Raw genomic sequence first — 17,752 nt, 5'->3', positions numbered from 1 at the left:
TTGTTCCAAGTTTAATTTTATGTAAAGATTTATGTTATGTAAACTAATTCTTGTGTTTTTCACATCTTTGTGATTTACATTTCTATTTTAATTGTTTATGGAAATCAAATATGCAATATCTGTATAATAAAATGCGTCTGGGTAATATATGTGTGTGTGTGTGTAGTTAGGCCGCATTCCTTCCTTTAAGCATGTTTCATTAAATAATATCGACAATTTGTGTTTGATTCTGATCATTTCTAATTTTGTCATTAGTTTTGTTTCTGACAAAAAAAAAAAAAAAAAAAAAAAAAAAAAAAGCTATAAATATATTGAAATCTTTATTGTTAAGTATTCCTGAAGATGGATCTGAAAGTACTCTGGTCAAAAGTAACTATGGCAGTTACTGTTATATTATGTACTGCTGGGCATCGCCAAGTAACCTAGGTGATTATTATGATTGTTACTAAATATTTTGAATGCTGAAAATGCAATAGAAAAATAATATTGATGAAAACAAGATATTTCGATAGGATTGGAATTTAGGAAAATTCAGGAATTTTAACTTGATGAAATAGAATTTAGAACAATAACAAAAGAATTGGTTATGTGATAAAGTTCAGGTGACCGATTCTTTGTGCTACATTACAGATAATGGTGTAATTAGATAAAGAAGAGTGGACAGTTAGAAAAAAGACCAGTTCGAGTCAGTTCAAGTATGGGAGTTGAAGTTGACAGTCATGGAAGCATTTGGCTTGGAGACAGTGGGATGTAAAGAAGCGGTATGCACTCCGAGAGCAAAAGAAGTTGCAACCGTGAATAAATGTTAAATACGTGAAATCTAATTTGTTGTCAAAAGTTTTCAGAGGACGAAATGGTTTGTATTTTCAGGAGCATGTCCAGTATAATACATCAATGTGTTGCAACTACAAAAGGTATGTTCTTTTTTTATATCGTGCCAAGCAGAGAAAGATGTTCATTTGCCCCGTAAGGAACTGTTTGTAAACTGTTATATGTATGTCCCGTGGGAACTGTATATACTGGTGTAATGTATATGCATAAACAGTTACACACACACACACACACACACACACACACATCCATGACAAACATTATACACACTACACTGTGTACACAAGTATTGACACGTACATACACTCAACACACTAGAGATGATGACAGGGGAACATAAATATTTACATATACACACGTTATATAACTATATAATATTACTAGCAGGCCGCCCAACATCGCCCAGTCATAAAATATGCATAAATATATTTTAATTCATGCAGAAACTGGGATATGTGCATACAAGTATTATGTTTTTTGTAAACAGTTCACTTCTTGTAAGTAAAAAAAATCTCGAGCCGAGATCGCAAGCAAAACCTAAAGACAGTGAGTTAAGTATGATAACCATTAGGCCAGCTTGACAGTATCTTTAAAAAGTGTTTTCAAACCTACTTTTCTTAATATGAGGAATCTGTCACATGAACAATTCATACATGCGCATTCGTGAAATAGTTGACAAACATAAGAATCCAATAACCCTCAAGTACCAATTGACCTCTTAGCAGCCCCCCCCCCCCATAAAAATCGATTAAAACTTTTCCACGTCTGAATACTCTATATACCAAATTTCAAGTCTGTGGATCAAATATTTGTTGAGTATATAGATTGAGAAGTGTCCTCACACACACATTCTCACTTTTATAGACATATAGATATCAGCCAGTTAATGCTAGAAACAAGGAAACTAATAAGAGAATTAGAAAGAAACAGATCCAGGATATGTAGACAAGAATTGTCAGTACTCGTGCATCTTTTGACCCGGATTTCCATGACCTTAGCAAAAGCTTGACTGGCAGCTGCCGAGAACTGGCAGAAAAAGCTGAGCGAAATAAGAGAGGCGGGAAAACAATAATTTACTAAAAGGAAACAAAAATTAACAAGATAATGGAAAAACCTACCTTAATTCTAATAAATAATTTTAATGTTTTTTTTTTGATTTTGAAGTGTTAGCAAAAAAAAATTTATACTGTTAATCATTGTTTATATTTTTTTAAGAAAAATTTCAATATTGTTTATTTTTGTAGGGTTTTTTTTTTTTCACATTTTAATTTTAATATTTTTGTAGTTTTAATTTTTACATGTTTTTTTTTCAAGAAAAGTTGCAATAACATTTTTTGTAGCAAAACTTTTTTTTGTTTTCTTAATACACTTGAAAGATTTTTTTTTTCAAGACAAGTTAAAATATATTTATATTTTTTCTATTTCTTTGTGGGGAAGAAACCTATTAAAGAACAGGATATTATTCAGAGATTATTAAATTCCTCTCTAGCCAATAACTTAATGTTTCTTCATATGTCTGGATCAATTTCTCCAATTTATTCAGAAAGTCGTTGGCTTCCATATCAAAATTCTAATTTTCATTGGCTAATCAAATGCTCAGCAAAATGATTCGAAAAATAAAAAAGTAAAAATACCCCCCCCCTTCATCATCGCCAAAAATGACTTAAATACTTAAAAAAATAAATAAATAATAAATAAATAACAAAATAAATGGACTAGTTTTTTATTTTTATTTGCTGGTGGTTCTCGTCAGCTGCAGTTCAAGTCTGCGATCAGCGCTTGGCTTTTTCCAGCAGTTCTCATCAGCTGTCAGTTAAGGCCATCCCAACATCACGGAAATTTGGATCAAAAGATTCATGAGTACCGAATCGTCTGTACTAATATAATTTAATGAAACAGGCACACACATATCCATATGTATGTATGCTCTGGTGGAAGAAATGATTTTTCACTTTAGTATTGAAACAAAATTAAAAAATCTAATTTCAAAAGTACAAAAACCTGCCAGAAGGCATTTTACTTTCTTTGTAAAGAAATCAGGAATTTTAATTTGTAATTAATAGTTTTGGAAAAAAAAAAAAAAAAAAAAAAAAAAAAAAAAAGAAAGAAAGAAGAATGACCCTTCATAACTTTTCAAAATTTTAAAGGAATGTGTGTAGTGCTAACTTCTTTATTTAGAACTCACCACCCTCTCTGTACATGCACCCCCTCACATGTACACTTCCATAGTCCCCAAAAAAAAACGGAGCATGACATTATATACAAGCTAAAAGATGCATCTCACCTTGACAAGCTTCATGCTATTCCAGAGTTGTTTGATTAAATTTTCAACTTGATTTTTGTCAATTTCTTGCCATGGTGATAACATCTCCAATAGGTGCAACATATGGGCCTTGCGTAATGGCTGAAAAATGAAACAAATTTCAATGAAGATATATATATATATATATATATATATATATATATATATATATAAAGTAGATGTGAAACTAATAACATTCAAGTATTTACAAAAAAAATCAAACATTTTAGATTCAGCATATCTAATTTTTCATAACTCCATTTCGACTTTCGATAAATTCCATTTTTTTCTTGCATGGTTTACATTTGGCAAATTGTTTTTATTTTTTCTCATTTTTAAACTCAAAGATTTATTACATTTCCATTCAAGTTATCATTCCAACATTTTTTAATGATCATGCTCACGCACAAAGCAAAATGTCTATGTACAACTCAAATAATCATATTATTTTCAGTAAAAAAATAAAATAAAACAAAAATGATCTTACATTAAGATAAAAATTTAATAACCATCGAAAATTCAAGCACGTGGATGAAAAGAATTTAAATTGTTTCAGAAAATTGATTTCTCCACAAGTGAATATTACAAAAATGTAATTTTGTGATAATAATCAAGTTCATTTGAAAAAATTAAATCTATTAAAAAAATTAATCTATTAATCCCAAGATACTTTATTTATTAATACTGAATTGAAACTTTGTGTAATGACTAAAAATACATAAATTGAAAGGAAAAAGTTAATTTCTTTATTTAGAAGACAAAATATTGACTCACCTATAAATAGGATAGTGGGTACATGTGACATATTTTAGAAATCTGCTCCTTACCATAATGTGTACATTTAAGATAAAATGTACACATTATGGTAAGGAACAAAGCAGTTCACATAAGAATTACATTGCATTTTTGGTAATAAGTTAGTGGTTTACTATTGCAAGACTCATTTATAGGAGTTCATAAATCATCAAATAAATAGAATTTTGAATTTCACAAGAATTTTGAAAAGAGTTCCAACAACTCTCAGAGAGATGTTGATGAATGTAGATAAATTTTATCCTTTCTCCAGAGTAATTGTGCCGTAATCAGTACTATTATATATTATCATTTAGATTTAAGCAGAATTATTTGGTGCCTTATTTATAGGATACTGAAACCTTATGAATTGCAAATGTAAATACAATATTATCATACAGAATAAATCCAAAAGCCACACAAAGTACTACAAACACAACTTGAAAACAGAAACGACCCCGACTTCATTGAAAAGAACGCAACTGTCTTTGCGGAATTAATACAGTGTTTAGATGACCGAAGTCTATCACTGGTAATGAGAGAAGCCCTGGACGACGGCTGCAAAGCATTAAACATATTGAGAGAGCATTATTTATCGAAAGGAAAACCCAAAATTATTTCTTTATACACTGAACTGACCTCTCTAAAACGAATGGAAGCCGAAACTATTACTGATTATAAGAGCCGAGACAACTGCAAATTCTTTAAAAATGTCTGGTGAAGTTATAAGTGACAGTCTGTTAATTTCCATGGTCCTTAAGGGATTACTGAGTGATTTCAAGCCATTTACCACCGTGATAACCCAGAAAGAAAAACCCATGACTTTTATCCAATTCAAGGTAGCACTCAGAAGTTACGAAGAAACTGAAAAAATGATCACAGAAAAAAACGAATCCACAAATAACATGAAATTTAAAAATACACACATAAAAACACCAAAATCGAATTATACCCATGCCAGGAATAAAAAACGCAACTTTGCCAAAAGCAGGTTTTTTCCTAAGAAAAGTACAAAAATTATTTGTTATAATTGTGGACGACCTAATCACAAGAGTTTCCAATGTAGATACAGGACTCAAAATGGCGACTACATTAAAAATGTAGAGAGCTCTGTTAGCAAACATACATTTTAATTTTCGTGTACATTTGATGCGTCAACAAGCAATAATAATTTTCTTGTCGATTGTGGGGCCACGGCACATGTGATTACAAAGGAATCTGATTTTATCAATTTTAATCCCAACTTTAAGCCACAAAATCATTTTGTAGAACTAGCTGACGGGAGTCGAGTCAATGATATCGTTTTGAAAAGAGGCAATGCAAAAATCTTGCTAAAGAACGATAAAGGTGAACTGTGTTTCTGTATTCTAGAAAACGCTCTTCTAGTCCCAAAATTTAAACAAAATATATTTTCTGTACAAGCTGCCACAAAAGGTGCAAATATAAACTTTAGCCCCAATAAATCAAAACTGGTATACCCAAATGGAACTGTATTCGACAGTAAAGAAAATGGAAGACTATATTATTTAAATAGCCTGGTCCCATCAAAAACCGCCTGCCATGATCTACAGACATGGCATAAAATTCTTGGACACTGCAATATTCCTGATATCAAAAAGTTGCCGACTGTAGTTGATGGAATGCAAATACAAACATCAAAAACCTTCAACTGCAACGTCTGTACGCAAGGGAAAATGACAAACTATCAAAACAAGATACCAGACAAAAAGGCCAAAAAAATCCTATCAATGGTGCATTGTGACTTAAACGGTCCCGTAGAACCGATGGCCAGAGAACATTATAGATATGTGTTGAATTTCGTAGATGACCATTCAGGTTTAATAATGGTTTACTTTTTAAAGAACAAATCTGATACCCTGCTAGCAACTAAGAAATATCTGGCCGACATGGCTCCCTACGGTGAAATAAAGTGTATTCGCTCTGACAACGGTACGGAATTTACCAATAAAGATTTTGAACTTTTACTAATTAACCATCATATCAGGCATGAAACATCAGCTCCTAGATCGCCACACCAAAACGGGACTGCTGAACGTGCGTGGCGGACACTTTTTGAAATGGCAAGATGCCTACTCATTGAATCAAAACTCCCTAAAAACCTCTGGACGTATGCACTTATGGTGGCAGCCTATATACGCAACAGGTGCTTTAACAAAACACTATCTAAAACTCCATATGAATCTTTCTGCGGTAAAAAACCAAATTTAAGCAGAATGCATATATTTGGTTCAACGTGCTTCGCATACATAGAGAAAAAGAGTAAATTGAATATTAAAGCCGACAGAGGTATATTTCTTGGATACGATAAAAACAGTCCAGCCAATTTAATATTTTTTCCCGAAAAAAATAAAATAAAAAGAATCCGGTGTGTAAAATTCACAGACACGTTTAATTTTACAGAAGAAACCCCGTCATATGAAGAGGATGGAATTATATTACCTCAAATAATTAGAACAAACGAAAACAATAAAAATGACGGAGACGAGTGTCCATGATGATGATGATGATAAAGTCGAAAGATATCCCAAAAGAAATAGAAGACAACCCGATTTTTTTGTGGTCGACAATATAAAAGATTATCAAATCGACTATTGCTATTCAATGGAAAATGTGCCAAAAAAGCTTCAACGAAGCAATTAATTCAGAACATTGTGATGAATGGAAAATTGCCATGAAAAAAGAAATAGATGCCTTAACCGAAAATGATACCTATACGGTAGTGCCTCTCCCAAGAGATAAACATGTTATTTCTACCAGATGGGTCTTTACAAAAAAGAGTACAGCATCAGGCGTAAAACAGTACAAAGCAAGATTTGTTACTAAGGGGTGCTCTCAGATTTACGGTAAAGAATACTTTTCTACGTTCTCACCGACCACAAACCTAACGACAATCAGAATTTTAATGCAAGTCGCATCACAATATGACCTAAACATCCATCAAATGGACGTAAAAAATGCTTATTTGAATGCCCCAATAGACTGTGAAATTTATATTACCCCTCCAGAGGGATTTATAATGAAAAATAAAAATAGCGTGTGGCGACTTAACAAGTCATTATATGGTCTAAAGCAGAGTGCTCAGTGTTGGAACACAGTATTCCATGATTATATTATTAAACAACAATTTAGACAATGCGCTGTAGACCCCTGTTTATATATCCAACACAAAGACAATAAACTACTGATTTTGGTTTTGTGGGTCGATGATATTTTAATCACATCAAATTGTGACATAATGTTAACTGATGTTAAGAACAAATTAAGTAAAAGATTCAAAATGACCGATCTTGGCAAAATATCCTGGTTTCGGGGGATAGAATTTACTCAAAGCAAAGGACTTGTTACGATGACTCAATCGAGATACATCGACGAAATACTATCAAAATTTGGAATGGGAGAAACGCTCTACACCGGTCGAAAATGATATTAATAAAAATATACACGGATAAAGCTACGTTTTTTTCTCAAAACTTGTTGGTGAATTCGACTGAATAATTTTTTGTTTTTTTCTTTCACTGCCCTGTATGTATATAGATTTCTATATATTAAAAATACAGACCAGCGAAGTTCCACTTATGAGAAGGCTCTTACTTTTTTGCATGAATATCAGCGGAAAACCCTAGGGGTAATGTTCAGAGTATATAGATTTCTATATATCAAAAAAAAAATAAATAAATAAAATAAAATAATTAGTCCTGGACAAGACGTTAAACTGTAATCCATTTTATTTGTATTAACACTTTAACCTACTAATACTTTTGCTTAGAAAAAAAAAAAAAAAAAAATCTTTGTAATTTTCCTTTTTGACATTTGAACACAATTAAAAATGGCGTCTTTTTAAATGCTAAAATTCTAAGATCCAAATGATTTCTAATTTTTGTTATGTCTAAGTAAATATAAAAATATATATTTATTTTTGAGCAGAACAAACACAAGGGACTTCCTCATTATAAAAAATAGGGAGGATGTTGCAATATTTTAGGATTAATGGGGTATGATCCCACACAGTCGGAAGATTCTATTTATAAATGATGCTGCTAAGAACTGACGAATCAAATTAATTCGCGTTCTGCTACCAACCAATCAGAAACCAGAATTGCTTCATAAATATTAAACTTTTTCTGGAGCAATTTCACATGTTCTTTCCCGGGTTTCGACACGGTAAGAATATTTTGTTCTGTGGAACTGTCTACTACAAACAAGTCACCTCCCAGGACTTGTGTGTAACAGCGAACCATCTGAAACTGTTCTAAAAGTCAAAATGGCTTACACTTCTACAGACAGATACAGAAAAAGGCTTTGGAAATATATTACTGATGTCTTGAAATTTACTTAGATAAGAATTGATAATTTTGCATTAGTCTTTCATTCTCATTGTGTTTTCATGCTTTGAACAATGTAACTTTTGATCTTTAGGTGAATCTTTTTAAACCTGGGGATCTCATGTCAAACTCTGGAACCTATATGAAATTTCAAACTACACTCTTTATTTAAATCAATAAAGGTAGATTGTTCTAATTCCATCAGCCAAAACCGAGCAGAGGTGTTAATTATTAAATTATTCTTAGTTATCACCTGTAGTAAGAATTGAACCTTCAACCTCTAGAAGGCTATAACTTATAATAGTTAGGCTTTATCTGTTGTGCTACTGATACATGCGTGAAGATACTTTGAATAATCATTCATATATATATATATAAGAAAATGTTATATATACATAATTGGTGGCGGTGGTGGTAGTAGGGATTCTGGTATTTTTTATTCTAACGTTGTTTAACCAAAAAATAATATTCTTATGCAGTTACATGTAAACATCTAAATCTAATTAAGACAGATAAATTAGTAGGGTTGGTTAATTTACAATGAAAAAAAGTGATTAATACCTCTTTCCTTTATTTTAGAGTTGAGAACATGCATTATATGGAGAGAAATAATAGGAAAATGATACAATAGATGTAGAATGGAAGTTTTAAAGACAAACATAGTTCTCGGCTATGTTGAAAGAATGAATGAGAGTTTTGGGTTAGTAGACGTAGAACAGTATAGTTATAGGATTCAGTTAACAGGAAAGACCAAGGAAAACATGGAAGGAAGTGATTAAAATGACCCAGAGGGAAAGAAAGGATAAATAAAACTTGAACAGAGATAGGTTACTTAGGATAAGGTTTCGTTACCTGCATGTCAAGGTTGTATTGTTCAGCAAACTTTTCAGCTTCAGTGAATCGTTTCTTACGTAATAAAGTTGCAAGTCTAAAAAAGATTTTTAAAAAAAACATGAGAAAAAACAAATTTTGAACTCTTTACTTCATGAGGATATCCATTAAAACCAAATTAAAAAATGAGTTACAATGATATAATAGTAAAATATAAATATGAACTGGAGCAAAAGATTGAATCAAAATTTTTAAAAATATCAATAATGAATAGCAGAAAAAGACTTCATTTTTTTTTATTACATCAATGATAAATAAATTCAAATAAGCACTAACAAATGGTAATAAATGCATAAATTATTCCAGTAATGTAAAGCAGTGGTTTTTAGAGGTGGCAAAATTTCAATCAAAATAAATCACAGAAAAATATTTTTATTATACAAATTTATGGTTTATTCCAATTATGATTTAAATACAATTTTGGACATTATGGGGTTGCAAATATATGATGTGGTGTAGAGGTCCAATTTTCACAACTCTGTACATCAAATTAGGCTGCACTTCGCAATAACACATTGAATGTTATCTTTCAAGTGGTCTGTTGTATCTGGCTTATCAGCAAAGATATGGGACTTTACATATTTCCAAAAATAATCTAATGGGGTTAAATTGCACAAAGGAGATGGCCAGCCGACAGCGTGACCATCGTCATAGATGGCCTGGCAGCTGAAAAATGATGTCATCGCCATAGGTCCTAGCAAGCAAGATAAGTGGAACACAGACTGTCGATAATGAGCAGACATTTTTTACTGAAAGCGTTAGAAAACTTCAAAATTGGATTAAAAAAGATAAACATGATACTTTGTACTGAAACTCATCCAATATTAATAATAATATAAACAATAAAAAAACGAATTGAAAGAGAGAAAAGTTGTTAAAAAGTTTAAAAAGAAAAGGAATACGATTTGATTTGTATGAAACTGAAGTTTATTTAATAGAAATAAATAAAAATGAACAAATATTTTTTAAATAAAAAAAAAAAACAACAATATTTTAAAAATCAAAACCGAAAAACAAACAATAAATTAGTTTAACTGAAAAATGAACAATAAATTAGTTTAACTGAATAACAAACAATAAATTACTTTAACTGAATAACAAACAATAAGTTAAAAATTAAATTCAAACAAATGTTAGCATAAACAAAGTTACTAAGGCAGAAATATTTCAAACGCTGAATATTAAAACTTTTCATAAATCTGTTGTAGAATTTAATTAGAAGTTTTAATTTTTCTTTTTCTAATTTTTTTTTTTTTTTTTTACTAATATTGTCATTCTCTTTGCGACAAAAATTCTTTATAAGGGAATTTGATGAACTCCATATCAGCATTTTTTCAATTTGCTGGATAGTGTGACCCTCATCACAAGAGTCAACATGAAATAATCGATTTTGATCAGCCAAAATATTTCAAGTTATGTACATGGCTAATTTTCTCTGATGAATCGAATGTAAAAAAGAATCGCATTTTGTAAATTTGTTTATAACTATATAATTATATAAGACAAAATTATTAGTTATATCATTTGGGTATAGCAGAGAACCTCTGTTAATACCCTAAAAGTAGCTGTTTGATTCAGCTATTTCTTCAACAGCCTCTCTCCTGGATATTAAATTTTTGCAGCTATTGCATTTCACTTTTTTGAAAACTGCATAACAGCAATAACCTGCTAAGGAAGTACTTCCTTGCATTGATTAACATCATCTTCTGTTACATCTATGTTAAATTTATAAAAATGTAACTCTTGCTCCCTTGTCATTTCATCCCAATTAGTTTCTTTTAAATTTTTCAATTCAATAGTTTGATTATTAATTGGTAAGCTCAATTTTAAAACTGACAACATTCTGAGTTTTTTTTTCACATTCATACACCTGACATATCGATATATTATACTGATCTCCACTAAGTTGTCGATACTGGCTAAACCTTGCCTCAAGGTTATCTTTCTGAAACTTTCCTGGTAATATATACACCATGTTCAGTACATTTATACAATATTTAGTCAATTCTAAAATTGCGTAAGTTTCGGTGCAAAGCAGTATATGTTTCCTTTGTTAACTTACCAGTTCTTCCAGGAATGCTATTCCAAGTTTCTAACCAGTCACAGAACACATTTAGGAAACTATAATTATCACTATTTAATGTAAGTGGATTAGCATATTTATTACAAAGTCGACAACCTTTATATGGTGTTTTCACATTCAGTATTGTCCACCAAATATAAAATATTGGAATGTATTCTGCAATTTCTGCATAATTTGCCAAGCATTCCTGTTTTCCTAAGGTTAGCAAACCTTGAATAGTATATTCGTTGAAAATTTGCAAAACCAAATTAACATTTTGCCTTTCAAAAGTAGTCAGAGAAAGAGCTTTTGAAGTCAACTTATAGCAATATTTCACAAGTGATTGAGATTCTAGGGTATAAAGTTTATGTAAATCGCATTGAAATTTTGCAGAAGTAAGTAGTTATCGAGATATAAAAAGTTGTTTTATACATTGTATTCTTTGGCGGCCATCTTTATGGCGTGCGCATACGCACGTAAAAAAGATGTCCGCCAAAGAATATAATGCATAAAACAACTTTTTATATCTCGATAACTACTTATTTCTGCAAAATTTCAATGCGATTTCCGTATTCAGGATAGTCGAAAATCTATACAAGTAGTCATTTAAAAGAAAATTGTGGAGGTGGATCTAATCTAAAAATTTACCTATTTTTCTTTCATTAACTATTAATAGTTTACGCACTTGTTTGGCCATTAAATTAGGAATTAATCAAAATTGTTATAAAGCTTTAATTTAATGGTAACCATCTTACAGGTGGAAACTTCAATATAACAATATAATTTGGTAAATAAATAAATCGGTATTTATGCAGTTTACGTAACTAATAACAGGTATTAGTGCAGTTTAACATCTACAAACAAATTGTTTTCATTTTAAGAGAGTTCCGTCCGCGCAACGTAAAAGTTAACAAAGCCTTACCTCCTCCATGTGCCGAAAGTGACTTTTTAAATTTGCTTGCGAATGTTAAACTGCAGAAGTGCCTAATAAAGTTATTTAGAAACCTATTCTTAATTTAAGGAGAGGGGTGGCTTACTTTATTCTCATCTAACAATTTAATAAGCAAAAAATAACATAAAAAATTGGGAAATTCCTGCAAATTAACAAAAGTAAAAAAAAAAAAAAGGAGAAAAATACAAAAAAAAAAAGACATTTTTTTTACGACCTGGCCCAGCGTAATATAAACACCCCCAACCTGCCCATATTAGGAACGGCTTTCGGAATAAACACCCCCTGAACCTCCTGATGTTAAGAACGGCTTTCGAGGTTGGGGTGTTTATTCTGAAAGCCGTTCTTAACATGGGGAGGTTGGGGTGTTTATAATACGCTGGGGCAAGTCGTAAAAATTTACGATTTAAAAAATAGCACGGATCACTCTGCATTAGCACCTACACACACATATAAAACTACTTCAAGCCTGAAGAATCCTATAAATATTGCACAGTAAAATAGTTGAACTAAAAAGATAAATGATTTTTCTTATTTAGAATTATTTAAACAAGGAATTACGTTTTTACGATATGGCTTTTATTAAATTGTTAGGTGAAAGTACATAATATTTTCACCATACTCCCCATTTTAAATAAGTTTCTAAATAATAATTTATTATTTCAGCACATAACTTAAATAACATGTAAAATTCATTTTTTATATACATACTTTCATTTTTATTTTAAAATACGTTCTAAAAAAAAAAAAAAAAAAAAAAAAAAAAGCGTCTTTTTTTTTTTTTTTTTTTTTTTTAAATATCTCAAACATTTTAACACTTACTCTGCTATATTTAGATAGAGTCAAATTTTTTCTTTTTATTGCATTAATCCACTGGTAAATTATTTCCTTCTTTTTTTTTTGAGAAATGAAAACATGGTAACTTTTGGTCCATTTTCGTAGTTACCTCGGCATTTTGGAACTATACATCTCAACGGCATGTTTAAATTTATTTAACCCTCCAAAACTTTAAACCAACTTCCAGTTTAGTCATGAGACATGCGACTAAATTTCAACAGACCGATGTTCATGATGTCACCAGACTAAATTATAGTCGTCGCTAGGCAATCATATTACAGTAGCCACGCCGACAGGTAGATTTTGTGAAATTATTTGTTCCAAAATGTTTCCCTTCAGTAAATTGATTGTATCGCACACTTTGTGGCATATACCTCCATCCTGCTGATACCATACGAATTGCCAAACCAAGCTGAACTAGAAATAACTAATAGTTGCCAAATCTGCAATTAAGGAAAATGGAGTTATCAATTTAAAGTTTGCCGCCTCTAAAATAAAGCACCGAATATATCCCCAAAACATACCATCTCACAAGTTACATAAATAAAAATGTAATTTTAGTTATATCGGGATCTTCCTTTATAACAACTATTGATATGTGCATACAACTTCATAAACATTTAAAAATGTAGTTATTTATAGAAATAGTTTTGTATTTTTTTTCGTTTTTTCACGAAACTGATTTTTTTTTAATCTATATTAGTAAAATCTTGTGAAAATTCCAAAGTCGCTTTTTTTCATTGAAACTTTTGAAAGTGACAAATTTGGTACAAAGATGAGCTCCCCCTACCAGGCTAGAAACCATGGGAAGTTGAAGAGCTATGAAGACAGAAGTAGTATCATTAAAACAAGCAATCTTTTATACGCCAAAATTTATATACTTTACTACATAGTCACCACCATTTTCAATGCACTATTGCCTGGAATTCAATGACACACCTCTGCTTCTAAAGCATGTCCATGACAGGGTTTGCTTTCTGAAAATCTCACACCGTCAATATCAGCAAAAGAGCAATGAAACTTTCAGGTCATAAATGGATAAGTTCAGTCATCATAATGCAATCTGCAATTCCCTCTGATCTATTCAGGCAGAATAAAAAACAGGAGGCATTTTTTTGGAACAAAAACATTGCAGTATAATCAAAGATTTAATCAGTTCAAGTGAGATAACTCCTGCAATTGTAAACTTGATGTACTAACAAATTACTGATTATCAAGACACAAAGACCACTCGAGGATAAGGATTAATGATTGTCAGGTGGGCAGTGAGGCAATATTATAAAGTATTATTTAGATTCATCAGACTATTCATCTTAAGTGTACTTTTCACAATGTTTTTAGTGGATGTAACCTCCGACCTTCATCAGGTGTATTTTGTTGAACTCGGGAATTTGGACGGAATTTCGAATGGACTCCTTTATTTACTTCAAAAGGGTAGCATGCTCTTGTTCCGTCAGCCATGATTGGATAGAGGTCCCAAGTAATTCACGATTGTGTTTTTTTTTTTTTTTTTGCTCACCCACACTGAGAATTGAACCTTCAAGTTTCAAGTACTGTAACCACTGCACCACAGGTCCACAAAATACAATTGCAAATTATTTAGGACCTCTATCCAGTCATGGCTAATGGAAGAATAACATGCTAGCCTCTTGAAGTAAATAAAGGATTCCATTCAAATTCTCGAGTTCGACAGAAACATTCCTGAGTTCGACAAGATAACCTAAAGAAGGTCGGAGATTACATCGACTGAAACATTGGGAAAATAACTCAAGATGAAAACTGTAGTCCGACGAATCCAAATATGAATAACCAATCCTCATGTCAAAAATTCGGAAACATAACATTGTAAAGATTGATAAAAATGGTTGAAATTGGTCATAATTTGATTGAGGTCAGTTCAAATAATTTGTTCACACTGGATTTGGAAAACGACCATATTGTAGTCAGTCGAAAAGCAGCCTCGTGGTATCATGTTCCACAGATGGGTAATTTTTGTTAAAGAAACTTTGCTCATGAAAACTTTGTTTAATTTAAGATACACAGAGAAAGGAAAATTATTTGCAGTAGTTTTAACCAGACGAGTTTTTATTGTGAATGTTTTACAGGAGAGGAACATAGATTGGAGGTCAGTCAAACACCTACCATGAAAATAAGGATAGTTTAAAGAAAGATCAATAAACTATCTTCTGTGAGAAACAAGCCTATAGGGAAGGACATCGCTCACTAGATTTTAAAGGCATTTATTGAAATTAGTTCTAATTTGATAAATAGATTTAATTTATAATGTACAAAATTTTCTATTTCTAAATAGAAAAGAAACCATTTAAACCTTCAAGTATTTAGAATAGAATGAATAAAATATTTTAAAAAATTACTGACCTGGTTTCTGGATCACTTTCAGACAACAATCGAAATCTTATACTTTCCAATACATCAGGAGTCCTATAAAGATCAAAAGTATTACTATTTTTAATTGCTTTTATATTACGATACAAAAGATAAAACAGTTTACGACACAAATCATCCATTAAAAATAAGGTCACTAGAAAAGCAAAAAATTTGCGGTTGTAAATTTTATTCTTTAGATTTTATTTTAAATTTTATTTTGTCTGGCTTATTCACTTCTCTAATTTTGAGACTCATATTATGGACAAAGGTAGTAGAAAATTTTCAAAAGGTGATTATTTGTTTCTAAAGTGAAAATCTGACAAAATGTTGAGATGTACTAGAGATATTTTTTTTCCAATGATTGCAAAGTATCAATTTGATAATGTTACTGCAACTTTGAAACAAGAAGGTCCTGAAGCTGTTGTTACTTTACCAAAAAAATAGGTAAATTTTTTAAAATTTCCTGCTTTTGTACAAATAAATTAGTTTGACAAATTTCTTACTTTTCTAGTGACCCCCCCCCTGCATTTTTAAATAGCTATTTTCACCAAATGGTTAAAAAAAAAAATCCAAAAGAAAAGCAAAATCCAAAAGAAAAAAAGAAAAGAAAAAAATAGAAAAAAAGAAAAAAAAAAACAAAGAAAAAAGAAAAGAAAACATTTTCACAAGATATCAAAGAGCTCTGCTTGAGAAATTCCAAGAAATTCGTTAACTAGTTTAACCACAAAAATGAATTCCTTTTTTTATTAGTATTATAGCTGGATTCTGTGCCAGACTAGCAAATTTATCATTATTGGAAATAGCTAGCTGTCATCATAGATTACAGTTCAAAAATGAATGCAAGTAGTTTTTTTTATAAAAGGGAGTCATCTTTCACAGAGAGCAACAGCAAGAAACCGTGATTTGGACATGTGACATATGTGGTGTTATATTATAGTTGAATCTTATGCTAGACTTTAGCTGTGGATGTGGTTACAATTATCTGAATAACTGTCATCGTGAAAAAAGGTAGATTGGGAATGCTCAGGACATTTTGTTTGTTTATTTTACTAAAGTGTTATCAAGGCTAAAAGTCACTCAAGGATACAACTTAAATGAAATATGATTAGAAAGTAAAGTATTTTCAAATATAACTAGATTAAATTATGCATTGGTTTAGATCTAATATATAAAGTTATCTTGTCAGATTTTCAAACTCAGACTTAAATCGATGATATGGTAAATTGATGTTTGATTCTGATTAGTAAGCCATGTCTGAAAATTACCACTGTTACTTGTTAGAAAAAAAAATGACATTCCAATTTCCCTTATCATTTACATATTCTATCCAACCTGATACTTCTTAAAGTAATTGAAACTGCCAGAGACTTTGTAATAAAGGTGTGGAGAATGAAACAATAAACGCCAAAGGTTGGCATGTGTCCTCTGTAGAGAAAAGCTGGCATTTGAACCTAAAAACTCGTCAAATTTAGGCACTATCGTAGTTCAAAGCGGCAATATAAAAAAAGACGTTCTTTTTTTTTGTTCGAGGGCAGTGACAGATTTACTTGCTGTCAGTTGGAAAGAGGACAAAAAGAGAATTATGATGGTGGTAGTGAGGGTGAAGAAATAGAACGCTGATTATTAAGAAGGATTCTGAATCTAACCCTTCTTTTTTTCCTGCTTACATTGCTTTGAGAAGAAACCAACATTTTGTTGTGGAAAAAAAAACAAAAAAAAACAATTTCAACGTTGTTTGCTCTCAACTCTGACTAAAATAAAGATTAATTCCTGGAAAAAAAAACTATAGACAATCTTACAGATTAACATTTGTTATAAATTAAAAACGACTCCTTCATTCACGAATTATGCAATTAACGTCACTGACTACTTCAACATAAATTCATATTTAACTAGATAATTTCTACATCAAAACATAAGAAAAGAGAATTATTTGCTGTTTCTTTTAATTTTTCTTTTTTTAAATCATTGGCAAGAACGAAGACCTGACAACAAACGTGATCAACACTATTAATTGTACAAAGAAAAAGAAAAGTTTCAACTCGCATAGACGAGTTATCCCAAAGGTTGATTAATTTTCTATTCCTAATAAGAATTAAAAACATTGGCACTTGTACAGTTTAATCAAGACATTAAAAAATGAAAATATTGAAAAAAAAGTTATATTGTACATATCCGTTTTAAACTGAAGATCTCCGAAAAAAAATTTCACTTAATTTGATTGAGTAGTTTTTTTTTTTACAGTGGAAAAACACGTTTTTATGACAGCATGTTGAAGGTAGCCATCCTTGAATTTTTAAAATTTTTGTTTGGATTTTTAGAACACACCACGAGGAGATAACTCAATTTAAAGCGCC

At 30.9% G+C, this 17,752-nt stretch overlaps 1 protein-coding gene across 1 annotated transcript in view; it reads right to left on the bottom strand.

Annotated features, from left to right (window-relative positions):
• LOC145243965 (kinetochore-associated protein 1-like) overlaps window positions 1-17,752 on the bottom strand; it is a 208,545-nt gene that overhangs the window by 139,684 nt on the left and 51,109 nt on the right. The window contains exons 13-15 of the mRNA XM_080107095.1: window positions 15,387-15,449; window positions 9,121-9,196; window positions 3,116-3,235 (exon numbers count right to left, since the gene is read on the bottom strand). Coding sequence (XP_079963221.1) covers window positions 3,116-3,235; window positions 9,121-9,196; window positions 15,387-15,449 — 259 coding nt within the window. The remainder of the gene's footprint in view (window positions 1-3,115; window positions 3,236-9,120; window positions 9,197-15,386; window positions 15,450-17,752) is intronic.

This window comes from Euprymna scolopes, chromosome 22 (genome assembly GCF_053919585.1).
Source record: "Euprymna scolopes isolate OS-2025 chromosome 22, ASM5391958v1, whole genome shotgun sequence".
Classification (NCBI taxonomy): Eukaryota; Metazoa; Mollusca; class Cephalopoda; order Sepiida; family Sepiolidae; genus Euprymna; species Euprymna scolopes.
The sequence above is the reverse complement of the archived record's forward strand: the minus strand, read 5'-3'. Positions and strand labels throughout refer to the sequence as shown.